The sequence below is a fragment of the Phyllopteryx taeniolatus genome, chromosome 20, assembly GCF_024500385.1.
Source record: "Phyllopteryx taeniolatus isolate TA_2022b chromosome 20, UOR_Ptae_1.2, whole genome shotgun sequence".
NCBI lineage: Eukaryota > Metazoa > Chordata > Actinopteri > Syngnathiformes > Syngnathidae > Phyllopteryx > Phyllopteryx taeniolatus.
Window position 1 is genome coordinate 14,587,368 of NC_084521.1, and position 17,116 is coordinate 14,604,483.

The following is a 17,116-nucleotide window of genomic DNA, read 5'->3' on the forward strand; positions in this document are numbered from 1 at the left end:
TTCTTTACCGTCGGTCCTCAGGAAGGTCACGGTTGAGTTGGAGCTTGTCCCAGCTGAATTTGAGCATAGGTAAACCGTGAATGTGAGAGGAAGCCGAAGTAGCAGGAGAAAACCCATGTCACAAAGGTGCCGTGGGGCCCTCCAGAAAATGGGATTTTGTAGCATGTAAAATGACAATCTTTAGTTTCTTTGAACACACCTTTTTTTTGTTTTGTTTTTTCCCACAATGCATTCTGATTGATCCAGTTCAGTGTGTATATTGAAAATGGTGCAATGGGCCACCCCATCTACACATTTGGCATTTTCTCATGTCACCTCAAAATAACTACCAAAAAAAGAACCATTGCAAATTGACGTGCAGGCGATGATGGAAGGCGAGGCTGTTGATTATTTGCTGTTGGGACCACTGGCTCAGTGGCTGTGACACAACCCATCAGGGCGAAGCGCTCATCATGCGTGCCCTGCTAACGATGTGCTTCCAATTAAGAGCACTCTGTGATCACAGCAGAGGATTTGTGTAAACAGAGAAGCGATGTGGCAGACGAACAGAGCCGGCGATAATGGAGAGTCTAGCCTTGCATAAAATATACAGCCGTGCAAGAGCAGTAAATAAGAAAGATGCAAGGGAGATTGGGGGAGGTTGGGGGGGGGGGGCGGCATCAGAGAGTTTATTGCCTAGTTTAGAGAGTACGGCTGGTAGGCGTTGACACTAATGACTGTAATTATATACACACTGATTGGGTTAAGCAGCTAATTACACACATCCGTGTTTGCGTTTAAACACAGGAGCAGATGTTTACACAGGCGTTCCGCCCAGCATGGCTACATCCTCACATAAATCTCGCAGTTGTCTCTGCTCTGGCTTTGTCTCATCATCTGCTCAATACCGCATTAGCATCTGGGAAGGCCTTTGTATCATATTTTTATTTTGTGTTTGCACATCTGCGGATTCTGCTGAGTTGGAACCCTATGGAAGACATACTGCATTTTGGAGAGGCAATTTGACAGATCAAAGTAAATGTGTGCAATTCTGCTCATGGCTGTTGGGTGTGCGATAATTATGGTGTGAAATTAAAAGATCTGGAAGGTTCAGTTGCAATTATTTTCCATTTTGTGAATGTCATTTACAGAAAATTTGTTTTCATCTTTCAAAACGATGTGCTTTTACAAGGCTAAATTAGTTTGTTGCCTAATGGGGAGTGATCCAAATTACATTCTGTCAAATGGTGCAGATAGGATTTTTTTTTTTCTGACAATGAGGTCCATGTTCTGTTTGTACATACAAAGACAAGGTCAAGTTTACAAAATATATATTTTTTTAAATAATATTAATATATGCGGTTACTGATGGTGTGGTGGTACACTCGCCTGACTTTGGTGCGGGCAGCGTGGGTTCAGTTCCCATTCAGTGACGGTGTGAATGTGAGTGCGAATGGATGCCCTGCGACTGACTGGCGACCAGTTCAGGGTGTAGTCTGTCATTCGCCCAAAGTCAGCTGGGATAGGCTCCAGCACCCCGTGACCCTAGTGAGGTTAAGCGGTGTAGAAAATGGATGGATGGATTAATATATGCATGTTTCCCCCTTCTTTGACATTAGGACATTTTGTGAAATGTAAATAAAACCAGAATACAGGACATAATATGTGTCTTCTATTTGTGTCTTCAACTGTGCAAGAAAACTACAACGGTGAACTCTGTACCCAGCTTGTGCATCTTATCAAGTGAGGCAAAAAGAGGCTGTTTTTGCACCGTCACCTCACAGGATTTCCCTTCTTGGTGCTTTACCAGTACATTAACATAGGGGAGGTACAGTGGTACTTTAATGGCCTAAGAAGTCTTCAATAAAGTATTTAATACCCCCACCCCAGCACCCCTCTCAATGCTAACTAGACAGGTTCACTGAGGCATGAAAGAAGGAGCGCAAAGCAGGGGCAGCGCGCTCTTCAGCCCATACAGAGGGCCATTATCCACTGTCGTTAATTTAATAGGCATTTCTTAGTCGGGGCCTGGGTCTGAAAATAGCAGACTTTCACATTTGTTTGTCCTCTACACCAAAAAACATTTTTAATAAACAGTTAAAATCTTAAATGGCTTCTTGTACTCTTAATGTTGCCCTGCATGTCTGCGGTTGCGTTCATTTTGCTCTCAGTATCGCTGTGGTACGATTTAATGATTTCTGAAAGCCATTTACTCACCCATCTTTGGGTTCAGTAATAAGGACGTGTTCATAATGAAGATCATACATGGCCACTTCTTTTCTTGCCCCACATTGGAAGGATGAACATAAATGAGAAATGAACGTGCTCTGCAAACACGTTAAAACTTTGTGTTGATGCATAAAATGTGTACAACTCTACGAGGTTATACTTATAAAAGATTTAAAGAACCCATAAATATAGTAAGTTACTATAACTTACTATGATATATATATATATATTTATTTATTTTTTTAAAGACCACAATAATCATTAACTAACAGTTAAAAATTACCTCAACCTGTAATTTGTAGTCTGAACTCTGTATTTAAAACTACTGTTAACATTTCAATCGATTCAGTATTAAACATTTGGGAAAATATTCTATTGTGAATAACTGCATCGGTAGTAGCAGAAACATTCACGCACATTTATAATATTAAGCACCAGCCTTAGATTCATTTATGTTTCACATTTCTCCACAATAAATATAAAGTCATCGCTGTTGTTTTGAAATTAAATTATGAACTTATGTTTTGGTGGCACGGTGATCGACTGGTTAGAGCGTCAGCCTCACAGTTCTGAGGACCCGGGGTTCAATCCCCGGCCCCGCCTGTGTGGAGTTTGCATGTTCTCCCCGTGCCTGTGTGGCTTTTCTCCAGGCACTCCGCTTTCCTCCCACATCCCCAAAACATGCATGGTAGGTTAATTGACAAGTCTAAATTGCCCGTAGGTGTGCAGGTGAGTGCGAATGGTTGTTTGTTTGCATGTGCCCTGCGATTGGCCGGAAATCAGTTCAAGGTGTACCCCGCCTCCTGCCCGATGATAGCTGGGATAGGCTCCAGCACGCCCGCGACCCTGGTCAGGAGAAGGGGCTCAGACAATAGATGGATGAAACTTATGTTTTTTCCCCCTGTAATATTAAATATTTTACACAACGTTACATTCATCGAAATTCTTCAATCATGGAATTATTTGTGTCTTACCTTTATGTTTTAATATTTTTAGTGCAACTGACATCCTAAATTTAAAAATCCACAGCAAGCAATAGGAACACTCGATAGTTAATTCAATGCACGACACACGTGTGCTCAACTCTGCCAGCACAGCACAGCTTAATGAGTCTCTTGATCTGAAAACAGAACATACTGTTTGGGATCATGCGTGGATTCAGTCCTGGACAATGTGTTCTGTTGGTCTTTACCTACCAGTCCAGGGGGTACAAAGTCAGTAGGGATAGGCTCCTCCTAACAAGGACAAGCACTATAGTGACTGGATTGATGGATATGCAGCGGGTACGGAAATTATTCAGACCCCCTTCAATTTTTCACTCTTTCTTATATTGCAGCCATTTGCCGAAATCATTTAAGTTCATTTTTTTCCCTCAATCTACACACAGCACCCCATGTTGACAGAATTTTTTTATTTTTTTTGCAGAGTTATTAAAAAAGAAAAACTGAAATATCACACAGCCATAAGTATTCAGACCCTTTGCTCAGTATTTCGTAGAAGCACCCTTTTGAGCTAATACAGCGATGAGTCTTTTGGGGAATAATGCAACAAGTTTTTTGCACCTGGATCTGGGGATCCTCTGCCATTCCTCCTTGCAGATCCTCTCCAGTTCTGTCAGGTTGGATGGTGATTGGATTTAAGTCAGGGCTCTGTCTGGGCCATTCAAGAACAGTCACAGAGTTGTTCTGAAGCCACTCCTTCATTATTTTAGCTGTGTCCTTAGGGTCATTGTCTTGTTGGAAGGTGAACCAGTCTGAGGTCCTGAGGACTCTGGCGAAGGTTTCCGTCCAGGATGTCCCTGTACTTGGCAGCATTCATCTTTGCAGTGATTGACTTTTTAGAACTTTCTCCCATCTCCCGAATGCATCTCTGGAGATCAGCTACACTGATCTTTGGGTTCTTCTTTACCTCTCTCACCAAGGCTCTTCTGCCCCAATTGCTCAGTTTAGCCGGACGGCCAGCTCTAGGAAGGGTTCTGATCCTCACAAGCGTCTTCCATTTCAGGATTATGGAGGCCACTGTGCTCTTAGGAACTTTAAGTGCAGAAGAATGTTTTTGTAACCTTGGCCAGATCTGTGCCCTGCCACAATTCTGTCTCTGAGCTCTTCAGGCAGTTCCTTTGACCTCATGATTCTCATTTGCTCTGACATGCACTGTGAGCTGTAAGGTCTTATATAGACAGGTGTGTGGCTTTCCTAATCCAGTCCAATCAGTATAATCAAACACAGCTGGACTCCAATGAAGGTGCAGAATCATCTCAAGGATGATTAGAAGAAATGGACAGCACCAGAGTTAAATATATGCGTCACAGCAAAGGGTCTGAATAATTATGGCGGTGTGATATTTCAGTTTTTCTTTTTTAATAAATCAGCAAAGATTTCAACAATGACATTTTTTTTCTGTCAATATGGGGTCCTGTGTGTACATTAATGAGGAAAATGTTTTTTAACAAATGGCTGCAATATAACAAAGAGTAAAAAAATTTAAGTGGGTCTGAATACATTCCGTTACCACTGTATATGTACAAAGCTATTAATCTGTTATTACATGTTTATACATTAGCTATTAATTAGTAAGTTCAAATACCACATGTACTTCCAGCCTTGATAAGGAGACTTGCATGGTGCTGAATCTGGCCAGACTGGCTGACATGCAGACCAAACTGCAGCGCAACATGGACGCCATCAGTCTGCTAAATCAACAGGTGAGACAGTGCACACAAACATAATGCACAAAAACCTTGCGGCCCTCCCGCTGTTGAACTCACAAAGAAAAGAAAGACTTCATAGGTCCAACTTCAAAATAGACAGGCATTTCCTCTTCCGATGATAAAAGGTGACGTTAAGGGGTGTGGTGCGAGATGTGCAAGAAGGTGGAGGAAGAATAAGAGCAAATGATATCAAAGAAAAAGCTATGACGTCTCTTTCCACCGGTAAATGATTTCCCTTTGATGAAAGCGAGATAGGGGTGTATAGCAATACTGCTGTGCTGATCTCCCCTTGATAGCGCTGTGATAAAACTGTGTGTGTGAGGGGACACAGGAATATTCTGAGGAAAAAAAACTGGCATTTTTTTTCTTCACTGTGTTGAATTTCGCAAGAATCACCAAATCACAAAAGGAGGATAAATCAAAAGTACTCGTCAGCCCACTCAGAAAAGAAAGAAAGAAAGAAAGAAAAGAAAGTGCAGGGCTTGCAGAATCGCTCTACTGACTTTGGAGTAGTTTTGTGCGCTGGCCCGCTGACTGACGACAAGCGCTGTTCAAGCTCGTGTTGAACTTGACTGACATGCAAATTCAATGTTATCTGTGCACATGAGAGAGGGGCTATTGAACAGCCTGGCTGTGTATTGGCATCTCTTAATCTGCTGTGTGAATCATCCCATTCATCCAGTGAAACACCAAGACACACACACACTCATTTCTACACACTGACATTGCTCATGTTCCGCTGGAAAGTGTCAGAATTATGTTACAAATCAGGTCGACATCTCTACTTTCTACCATGCAGTCTCGTTGGTGAATAGCCAATGGCTTGTCTTAAGATTTACCCTTGATGTGCACCTCACAAGTATTTTTTTTTTTTTATTTTACTGAAAAGAGAGAGAAACATCCCTTTCGTTTTAGCCATTCGCTTACATGACAATAGTGTTTACGAAGTCGAAAACATAACGTTCCAGGGGTACTTTGTTTATCATGTGAATGATTTTGGGTAGTTTGTCTAAAGTTTCATTTCCAGATGAAATTGTTGTCCAAACGATCCCCAAATATAGAGTTTCAGGAATCTCGTTTGATGTGCGTCCCGCGTCCTAGACGCACAAAAATTAACAGCGACGCATAAAGTACGATCAATCTGCGTCTTTGGACTCATGGCTTAGTACTCTGGCGTGGTGCTAGAAATCCGGTGTATGAAGTTTTTCGGGACGAGGCAGGGCTATTTTGGTCGGATATGCGCCCTAGTTTCTGAATGGTGCAGCCAAAAAAAAACAAAAAATGGTGCATACAGATGTCCAGTCATTTGAGGAAGAAAGTTTTTTTTTTTTTCATAAGCAGACACACAATGGGTTTCACCATCGTGGTCTCTAAACCAATCAGAGATAGTGAAGAGCCGGGGAACCCTCCGTGTGTGTCTCGGTGTGCGTTTGAAATGCAGTCGCTAGCGTACACGAAGCTAAGTTCTCTGAAGGCAAGCGGGCAGCTGCAGTTCCAGAAAATTGAGCAGCATACATGGAATTAGTTCCAAAGCCTATTGCCACCGCGACGATGTGGGAACATTTTGGACTCAAGCCAGATGATCGCGGCCCTCCCGCTAACAACAACAAGCTGGTATGTGAAATTTGTATGAAGTCGCAACAAAGACAACACAACTTAAAACCTCAAAGTGACAAAATCCATTTTAAACACAACCATCCCACCCAATTTATTCAGCTGGGAACAAAAAACACAGTGGGCCATCTCCCGTTTCCCGTCAGCTTGTAATTATGGAACCCTTTGCCCAACAATGCAAATGCAAACATGAACATGGCGCACATGTGCTCATTAAATAAAGTACAGCATTACAATTGTAAGCTATGTAGCCATTGAACATGTTGACAAAGCAGCGTTTAAAGAAAGGCTGCAGACTTTTAAATAGTAGTACAAATCTTGAATCAAAACAGGTTGCTTTGGTCTACTAGTATTGTCAGTGTTGCTACTTGGCACTTTTTCTTAAACCAAATGGAAACTTGACTGACAGAATATGGCCTGTTCAAGCATTAAGGATTGTTATACCTCTGTGACAAATTTCAATATTTGTAGATGTGCAATGTTTGTGAACAGACTGTTTTATTTATTTTTTATCTGATATTTTATGTATTGTTCTACATTACAATGTCAATGTCTGTTAGAATTAGAATTAAAAGTGAATTGTTCTTAAAAAGTATGTACTTGAATTATTATGATCTAATATCATTGTATCAGTGGCATAAAAAAACATCGATACTATTGTTTGTCGTAGCTTTTGGGAAAATATATCGTCCTAAAAAATTTGCTATCATGACAGGCCTAAACACATAATATACTGAGAGAACAAGAACAATGGATAACACAAAAATATTGTACAAAGAGTATAAAAATAGAGTAACACCTGTAATAAAAATCTGCAATATAGTGGGGCCGCGAAGCAAGAACCATGATATAGCGGAGGATTACTGTATCTGTATTCCGTGATGATAAAATGCAGGGATTCATTGTTCCCAGCTTGGGACTCATTGTTTCCATGACATGTGCATCCCAGGACTCACATAGTCTCAAGTGTAAAATGATCTATGTAGTTTTATGTTGTGAAAGTACAGCAGTAAATCCAAATACAATATGTTTGAACTTTAGTCACACCCAGAGCAAGAAGAGATTCCTGAGCAAGAGAGTGATAGACACACTGTATGTGGTAGCTGTTCTAGTGACTGTATCCTGTAATATTATATAGTCTGTTTATGTGCCGGTTATCAGAAGCTGTCACTGTTAAGGCTGGTAAATAACGGTAATTTGTTCATTCAACAACGCTCCAGCAAACTTTAGCTTTTGGCCTATGTTACGGTTGCCCTGAAGTGCAAAACACAACAGCAAATAAATGAACACAACTTCAAGTAAAAAAACACAACAACAAATAACTAATCACAACAGCAGATAATGAAACACAACAGCAAATCAAAAAACACAACAGCAAATAACTAAACACAACGGCAAATTAAAAAAAAAACACTGTTGCTGTTGTGTTTTGCACTTCAGGGCCACCATACTATTTACTGCAAAGTTACAAGTGGCAGGGTTACTACCTTAACTACACTCCTCAGTAGTGTGGTCAAACATGTTCTTCTACATCAAATAGATTTTCAGTAGTGAAGCTTTTTTCGTGATTATGTAACTTGGTGGCTGGCATCCACTGACGCTATGTTTCCCAAACGTTTGAAAGTTTATATGCCCGCAAATTGTCTGATAATGCATTGAAGTGGATGGAAAGCGCACGGCAGAGAAGTGCACAGTGGGTGGGAAATGTATGTGAACCCTTTGTGCAGCCCAGACTTGGAGACGTCGTGTCCTCCGGGCCAAAGAGGAAAAGAACCATCCGGACTGTTATGGACGCAAAGTTCAAAAGCCAGCATCTGTGATGGTATGGGGCTGTGTTAGTGCCAATGGCATGTGTAACTTACACATCTGTGAAGGCACCATTAATGCTGAAAGGTACATACAGGTTTTGGAGAAACATATGCTGCCATCCAAGCGACGACTTTTTCATGGACGCCCCTGCTTATTTCAGCAAGACAATGCCAAACCACATTCTGCACGTGTTACAACAGCGTGGCTTCGTAGTAAAAGAGTGCGGGTACTAGAGTGGCCTGCCTGCAGTCCAGACCTGTCTCCCATTGAAAATGTGTAGTGCATTATGAAGCGTAAAATACGACAACGGAGACCCCGGCCTGTTGCTGTACATCAAGCAAGAATGAGAAAGAATTCCACCTACAAAGCTTCAACAATTAGTGTCCTCAGTTCCCTAAGGTTTATTGAATGTTGTTAAAAGAAAAGACGATGTAACACAGTGGTAAACATGACCCTGTCCCAGCTTTTTTGAAAAGTGTTGCAGCCATAAAATTCTAAGTTCATGATTATTTGCTAAAAACAATCAAGTTTATCAGTTTGAACATTAAATATCTTGTCTTTGTAGTATATTCAATTAAATATAGATCGAACACGATTTGCAAATCATTGTATTCTGTTTTTATTTATGTTTAACACAATGTCCCAACTTCTTTGGAATTGGTGTTGTAGAAGAGAATCGCAACACTTTCCAAGTAGCTTACTTGGGAGATGTAGCCATGTAGTCAGGCAAGAATAGAAAATGAATTATCTTTCGCCCAGGTAGCTGCCAAGTCATGGGTAGAGGAACTCAGTGTGAAAGCAGTATTATTTAAATTAGACCGATTTGATGTAACAAGAAGGTCAAACTTGTTTTAAGACACATTTTCTAACTTAGCTCCAAAAAAATATTCCGTTGTGTAATTTCACACCTGACAGGCAGGCACTCCAGAGACCAATAGAAGCAATATGAAAGTCAGTTTTCCATAATGTGTCCCCTTTAAGTGTCTGCTAAAGAAAATAATGTTATTGTAGTTTCCCACAAAGATGGATGCTTTTGACAAATGTTCCAAAGCACACATTACAAATGAGGGCCATGCAAAACAATTTCACAGCGACTTTTCTTTTAGACAGCTGGCGATTATTTTCCATGTTTTGTCAATGATGTCTAATCTGCATTTAAATATTCGAATACAAGTGCAAACACACTCCTTTCACACACACACGAGCCCTTTCATCCAAATACAATCACGTGAGTTCACACATATTTTTGTGAAGGATAAGGAGACAAGCTGTGATTTTTTTATTTTTTTTTCCCACCACCTTTGCAACCCTTGTAATTAGGCATACTTAAAGTTGAAGAAAATTAAAATGCACAGCTAATTATAAGTGTCACCCTCAGTTTTTTTTTCCTTCCACAAATTTGATTGGATGTTTTCCTGTCAGAGCGACTAAATACTCCTTAAGCGCCTTTGGCTGGTTTTGACACATCGTGTCATTGGCTCCTCAAGGGTTAAGCCTAAAACCCGAGTTATTTGTAGTCATCAGATTAGTCTCTGTGTGCACGTGTGTGTATTTAGTCGGGCAATATTAGTGGAACCTCATAGAAATGTCTTTCCTATCTCTGTACACACACACACAAATACACACACCCAGATGTGGATGTTTGCAGCTGTCATTACCCGGCAAGTCTCTTGTCTTCTTTAATTTCTTATTTTCCTCTCCCTCACTGCTAAAAATACATAATTTCAAATTGCTCTCTCCCTTTTATCTGCCATATTACAATTTTTAGACTGCCACTTTAGCAATGTAATTACCCTGCTCTTAACAACAAATGCAAATGTTTGCACTTTTTAAACTCATACTCCCCCTCATGAATGGTTGAATGTTCCAAAACCCTCAATTTAGCTGTTTCTGTCTTTTTTTTTATGGCCACCAAGCTATTGTGACACAGGACCTTTTTTTTATTTTTTTTTTGGATGTCCATCCATCCATTTTCTGAGGCGCTTCTCCTCACTAGGGTCGCGGGCGTGCCGGAGCCTATCCCAGCTACACCCTGAACTGGTTGCCAGCCAATCGCAGGGCACATACAAACAAACAACCATTCGCACTCACATTCACACCTACGGGCAATTTAGAGTCTCCAATTCATGCATGTTTTTGGGATGTGGGAGGAAACCGGAGTGCCCGGAGAAAAACCACGCAGGCACGGGGAGAACATGCAAACTCCACACAGGCGGGGCCGGCGATTGAACCCCGATCCTCAGAACTGTGAGGCAGATGCTCTGACCAGTCGCCTGTCATGGATGTTTTGTGTTAAATTGTCCTCTCATGATTGCTTCAATTGGTTGGTTTGGTTTTAATGTTGAAATATACATCACAGTGTGACACCAGCAAGCATCCATATAACGCTGTGTGCGCGTGTGCCGTGCAATTTTCCATGTCTTTTTGCACATGCATGAAAGCAAGTGTGAAACAGCAATTAAGCATATAATGGGATGCCGGCAAGTTCATCACCATACTGTTGTTGGCTTCTGATGATTGATTTTTATCGGTAACTTTGAATTAGATTTTTAATTTGGTTGATGGGATTTAATTGTGTGGATGAAACATCCCTCAAAGTGACCCCTCATGATAAACTCAAGTTGTTCCTTCTAAAATATTGCGATGGTCTTTGTTTCACTGTCTTTCTTCTCCCCCCCGCTCCAGTTAAAGGCTGTCAGCAAGGAGAACAAGCACTTGCGGAGGCAGCTGGAGGAAGAGAGGTGCATGTACACACAAGTGGAGTGCCATCGCCCTCTTCCTCCCACCTGCGTCCACCTCCCTGCCAGTGCCCGCCCACCTCTCCTCTCCATCACCCGCCCTTCATCCCCTCCACCTCGCCCCTCCTCCTCCTCCTCCTCCCAACCTGAAAGAAGCGACAAGGGGCACTGAGAGGATCTAAAACCCAAGGTGAGCCCAGTGGAGCCAAGTTAGCTTGACCAGGTGAATCCCAGGCTTTGGTTGAAGCTATACGGGCGAGGCCTCCTCCCCTCTACTCCCCAGGAGAACTAAGACCAGGTAGGGAGCCGACCAAATAAAGCCCGCAGAACACTTTGACCTGTCACGGCTTTTTGACCTCCAGCTCCTCACTGGGGAGCATGCTCAGTATGAGGTTAATGTCCTGCGGGTCAATGTCAAGTCCCTGGGTGCTTATCGCCTGAAGGAAGGAAGGGGGAGCTCTCCAGAACCGGCAGATAGTCGAATTCCCTTAAAATTACCTTGAATTTATCTGTACTTCCTGAATTGGGACATTCCCTCTTAGTATTTTACACACATTTATTATAGATTTAAACTCTTACCTGATACGCAATGCACTCTGCAAAATGTTAAAACCACTTGATTAAAAAAAAAATCCTAATTTGTATCAGTGTCAAAAATAGATGGTATGCTTGAATTACAACGTCATTAAAATGAATACATAGAATACACATATGAGGGGGAAAAAAAGATCAATAATATTCCTCGCTCTACACTTTGATCCAAAACTGCTCCAAAATGTACTGGGTTCTTCCTTGTTCCGTGTTATCCATCTACAATATTTCACAGAGTTCAGGTGGAGTAGATTTTCTGTAATCCTACTAACAAACAAACAAATTTAAAAACTAACTAATTTGAATCGTCACCACAGCCGGATCAGACTGATTCAGATCAGCACCAGACTGTATACCGGAAATTAAAATGTTGGAAAATCTCTCAATGACAAAAGTAAAGATGGATTCCTGGATCAAGATTTAACAAGGATTTTTGTTTTAATTTTATTACAATATAAGCATAGTAAGACAGTACACACTAAAAAGTTAGTAAGTTTCTGTACTTCTGTTATGTTAAGGAATGTCAAGCCAGGTGGAAAGAAGAACAATACATAATTTACATGGAAAAAAAGTAAATGTGATTACAACAGATTGTAATATTCCAAGAATAAAATAATGATTTCTTCAAAGTCATTTGTCGGGAGAGTAAAATCATCTTTTTTTTTTCTACAAACACAAAAACAAAACAGCACACTGAAAGCATTTTAGTTTCTGCACTTCTGTTATCTTAAGGAGTATTTTGGTCCACATGGAAAGAATTAAAATTACGAGAAAAAAATCATAATGTTCTGAGAACAGAGCTGTAATATTACAAGAAGAAAATCATATATTTAAAAAAAATAATAATTGTCAGGAAAACTGCATGATTTTTTTTAGAAAAAGTGGTCATTTGTCAGAATGCTCACACTTTCTCAGGAACAGATGCAAATGTTTGCACAATCACGTTTAGCTGTTCATTTATGTTGATTTGACAATTTCGCCTTTTGTAGAATTTCATTATCTACTTTCTGTGAAAACAGTCCTCATCGTAACGCAACTATGTGACTATGCTTGTAATATTACCATAGATCATTTTACACTTCAGACTTATGTGAGTCCCAGGATGCACATGTCATGGAAACAATAAGTTCCAGCCTGGAACAATGAGTTCTAGTTATATTGTATATCATCACAGAATACAGATACAGTAATCCACCGCTATGTCACGGTTCTTGTTTCGCAGTCGCACTATATTCCAGATTTTTATTACAGTTGTTACTCTATCTTTTATACTGTTTGTACAATATTTTGTTGTTATCCATCGCTCTTGCTCTCTATCAATATATTATGTGTTTGAGCCTGCCACGATAGCACATTTTTAAGAACGATATATTTTCCCCCAAACTTTCCCGATAAATGATGGGTCTTGTTTTGTTTTTGTTTTTTAATGCCCCTAATGTAATTATATTAGCGCATAAGACAGAATTGTCGCGGGTCGCGGGCGTGCTGGAGCCTATTCCAGCTGTCTTCGGGCAAGAGGCGGGGTACACCCTGATCTGGTCGCCAGCCAATCGCACGGCACACTCACACTCACATTCACACCTACGGGCAATTTAGAGTCTTCAATCAACCTACCGCGCATGTTTTTGGGACGTGGGAGGAAACTGGAGTACCTGGAGAAATCCCACGCAGGCACGGGGAGAATATGCAAGCTCCACACAGGCGGGTTTCTCCGGGTACATCGGTTTCCTCCCACATCGCAAAAACATGCGGACAGACTCTAAATTGCCCGTAGGTGTGAGTGTGAATGGTTGTTTGTTTATATGTGCCCTGCGATTTGCTGGCGACCAGTTCAGGGTGTACCCCGCCTCTCATCCGAAAGATAGCTGGGATAGGCTCCAGCACGCCTGCGACCCTAGTTAGGAGAAGCGGTACAGAATATGAATGGATGGATGGATGTTTGTTCAAAACCTTATTTTATCTCCATAATGGCGTTTCGCATGTGTACTTCATGTGCAAGTTCTCCCAGTCAGAACTTCCCACTGAGAAGTACAAATAAATATGACACTGTTCCATTCCGTTCCATTTTAAGCACCATTTGTTCCTAATGTTTTCTTCCTTTAATCGGCCATTGTCTGATCTTTCACCATCTTGAACTCAACTTACACGCTGAGTCTCCTTCTCTATCCCCATTTACGTTTCCCCTCGTCTCTGTCTGGGCTGCGTGCAATCAGCGATCACCGCCTGACATCAGTATTACGTCCCTGCTTTTTGCAGACGATGTGGTGCTGATGGCTTCATCAAGCAGTGATCTTCAACTCTCGGTGAACCGGTTCGCAGCTGTATGTGAAGCGGCTGGGATGAAAATCAGTGCCTCCAAATATGAGGCCATGGTCCTAATTTGGAACAGAGTGGAGTGCCCTCTCCGGGTTGGGGAAGAGATCCTGCCCCAAGTGGAGGAGTTCAATTATCTCACTCGTGAGGGAAAAAGAGAGCGGGATATCGAAAGGCGGATTGGTGCAGTGGCTGCAGTAAGGCCGGTCTGTCGTGGTGAAGAAGAAGGGTGAGAAGCATCCGGAAGGGGCTCACAGTCGAGCCGCTGCTCCTCCGCATCGAGAGGCGCCAGATAAGGGGTCTCGGGCACCTGGTTAGGATACCCCCCCCCCCCCGCCCCCCCCCCGGGACGGCTCCCTGGTGAGGTGTGCATGAGAACGATGGGTTATCCCATTTCTAAGGGGAAGGGCAAACACGAAAGGTTGTATAGGCCTTGAAAGCAAGAGTGGTCGGGGAGCTTACTTGAAAGCGAGGGGTATGGGACTCGCAAAGAGCTTGCTTACAAGACCGCGGAATGGACAAGGAAATACGTAAATGTAAGTGAGCATAATTATTGATATTTATACAAATGACAGTCATGTTTTTTTTTTATCCATTTCAATATCAGACGTTTTGAATTGTTGGTTAAACGACTCATTCTGACGAGCTCGTGTCTCGCAAGTCTACCATCAGACTACAGTGACAAATTCGCAGCAAACACACTTCACTACAATGTACTGCATTTTATGAACAACTAGAAAGAATTGTTAGACAGCTAAGTCACATTCAGAAGCTACGTAGCTACTGTAGCGTTGCTAATTATATTGCTTCTGAGTATCCCACGACGTTCGTTTTCCACATAGTTCAGCTGTAGCCTCATCACTCATGTAATGCAGTATTTCATCAGTTTGATGCCGTTAGCTGTGATTCCCTGTGAATATCCTTGTCTGACATCGGGTTTACTAAACACACATGAAGTCAACGTAATAAATAACCGGACGCCTTTTCCTCCACAGTGACACGACAAGGCAACCATCTTCTACAAAAAGCACACAACACCAGAACGACATACGGATATTCCTGTGACATTAACAATAAAGTAATTTTCTATTTTATTCTGTTTGAGGTATTTTTTTTTTTTTAAATGTGTTTTTGAGTAGATGAAATATAGAAATAAATATATGCATCCCGTCACTTGTTAGGAAACATTACAAACCGTTCTAAAATACCACTCATCTTTAGAAACTGCACAAACAGACATTTAAATTAAAAAAAAGCAATTTATAATCATAGTAACATTTATTTGACACAAGGCGGCGTCTTGCAAATGTAAACAATTGTCGCATCTGCCTGTGACACAGCCAGCAGGGGTGGAGGGGTGACGATGTGTCGTCCCGATTCCTAGGGCCATTTACCTACCGCTTCTTCTTAGCCGTTCAAACAAAGGGCCATGGGGAAGGGGTAAGAGATAAAATTGGGATTCGCCCTATGTCTCTCGGCTGGCCTGGGGACATCTCGGGATACCCCCCCCCCCCCCCCCCCCCCCCCCGGAAGGGCTGAACAAAGTGGCTGGAGAGAGGGAAGTCTGGGCTTCCCTGCGTGAGCTGTTGCCCCCGTGACCCGACCTTGGATAAGCGGAAGAAAATGGATGGATAGACATCTACCACACTTGAAATAAGTCTGTAGCACATGTGGACTAGCAACACGTTTGCCGACGGCACTGCAGCCGTGCGCCATGTGCCCCGCATCTACTGTGGTCACTGTGGGTGTGTGTCCTGTAATCACGACATTGTGCAACCACATTCTGCTGCCTACATGTACCGTAAGCACTTTGTGGCCATGCGAGTGCCATCGAGTGCTTGTTTTAGATTTACTTCCATGCTGTGAATAGAAATGTCTTGTTTGCTTTTTCGATGTGGCTTGGAAAAAAAAATAAACCAGAGGTAATTGAAAGATCCAACTGCTAAAACAGCAACTAACATTTAAACCATTTAGAATGACTTTTTAAAGTGGGATTAATGGCACACTTGACCTGTCATTTTGTTCATGTGTCTGTCTTTTCCTGCATGTGCATGTAAGTTCCTGCGACGTGTGTAATGTGTCCGCTAATCCAGGCAAGCCAAGACAAGAAGAAGAAATATGCACATGTACTTTTGCTGGTGGGGGGGAAAAAAAAAAAAAAAAAAACTTTTATACTGTGATAATGAGGTAGTGTAGGTGAAAGCAAGCCCCAGACCACAAACGGCGTCCTCATCTCACTAACATCCTCCATACGCACACACGCACACCACACCTGTCTTCCACACACTTGTTTTTATCCTTCATTGGTTCTGTACAATAGCCGGCCGGTTATGATTTCCAGCATTTTAATGATTTCAAGCCGAAGTTTATGTCCTTGTTAGCTTGGTTTTTCCTCATTTGCCATGTCACACTTAAAGAAAAAAAGCACATATTCTTTTAAGTGCAAACACAGTTCTAGTTTTGCACAAACACACGATCACAAAAGCACACAAATGGCAATGTCATTAAAAATAAAACCACTGGCTTAAAAAAAAAATAAAAATCTCCCAGGACCGGGGGGCGTGTCAGCGGCGCGGTGGTGAAAAGAGTCCCCCTGGAAACAATGAGGAGAATGATCATTTGTTGTTCTTGAAAACCCGGTGAGGTTTCACAGAGGTTAAGCTTCCCTTTGATGTGTTTTTAACTCGTTTCAGCTCTGTAGAGGGATTAGTCAGCCTCTCTCTCTCTCTCTCTCTCTCTCTCTTTCTCTCTCTCTCTCTCTCGCTCTCTTGCCCTCTCTCTCTCTTTCTCACACACGCAAAACAAAATGCACACTTTTTGTAGACACACTCTTAATTTCCACACCGTGCGCTCTTATCGCACAAAGACGCAAGCGCAGAACAGGATCCTTCTGAACCTAATTTCATCAAATGAGTGTGTGTGGTACTCTTAGCACTGTACGTGTGGTCCCTCAGTGGTTAAATAAGCTAAACACTGCAGTCAGTATTTTCTTTCTAAGCTGAGTTAGAGTTGGGACAGCGTTATCACAACACATCACACTTTTTGAGGGTTCAGGATCCAAATGATTGAATGCTTTTACAAAGGTCTATGTGGGGCAGGGGCACTGACATTTGAACGATCAATTCCTCAGATT

General features: G+C 41.9%; 1 protein-coding gene across 7 annotated transcripts in view; it reads left to right on the plus strand.

Annotated features, from left to right (window-relative positions):
- Positions 1-17,116, plus strand: part of LOC133470364 (paramyosin-like) — a 127,561-nt gene that overhangs the window by 107,720 nt on the left and 2,725 nt on the right. For 5 of the 7 annotated variants that reach the window (XM_061758676.1, XM_061758678.1, XM_061758674.1 and 2 more), the window contains 2 exons: positions 4,810-4,912; positions 11,027-12,491. In XM_061758676.1, the coding sequence (XP_061614660.1) occupies positions 4,810-4,912; positions 11,027-11,251 (328 nt within the window). In that variant the 3' untranslated portion in view covers positions 11,252-12,491. Of the gene's footprint in view, positions 1-4,809; positions 4,913-11,026; positions 12,492-17,116 lie in introns of those variants that run through there. The other 2 variants (XM_061758675.1, XM_061758681.1) reach the window with 2 other exon arrangements.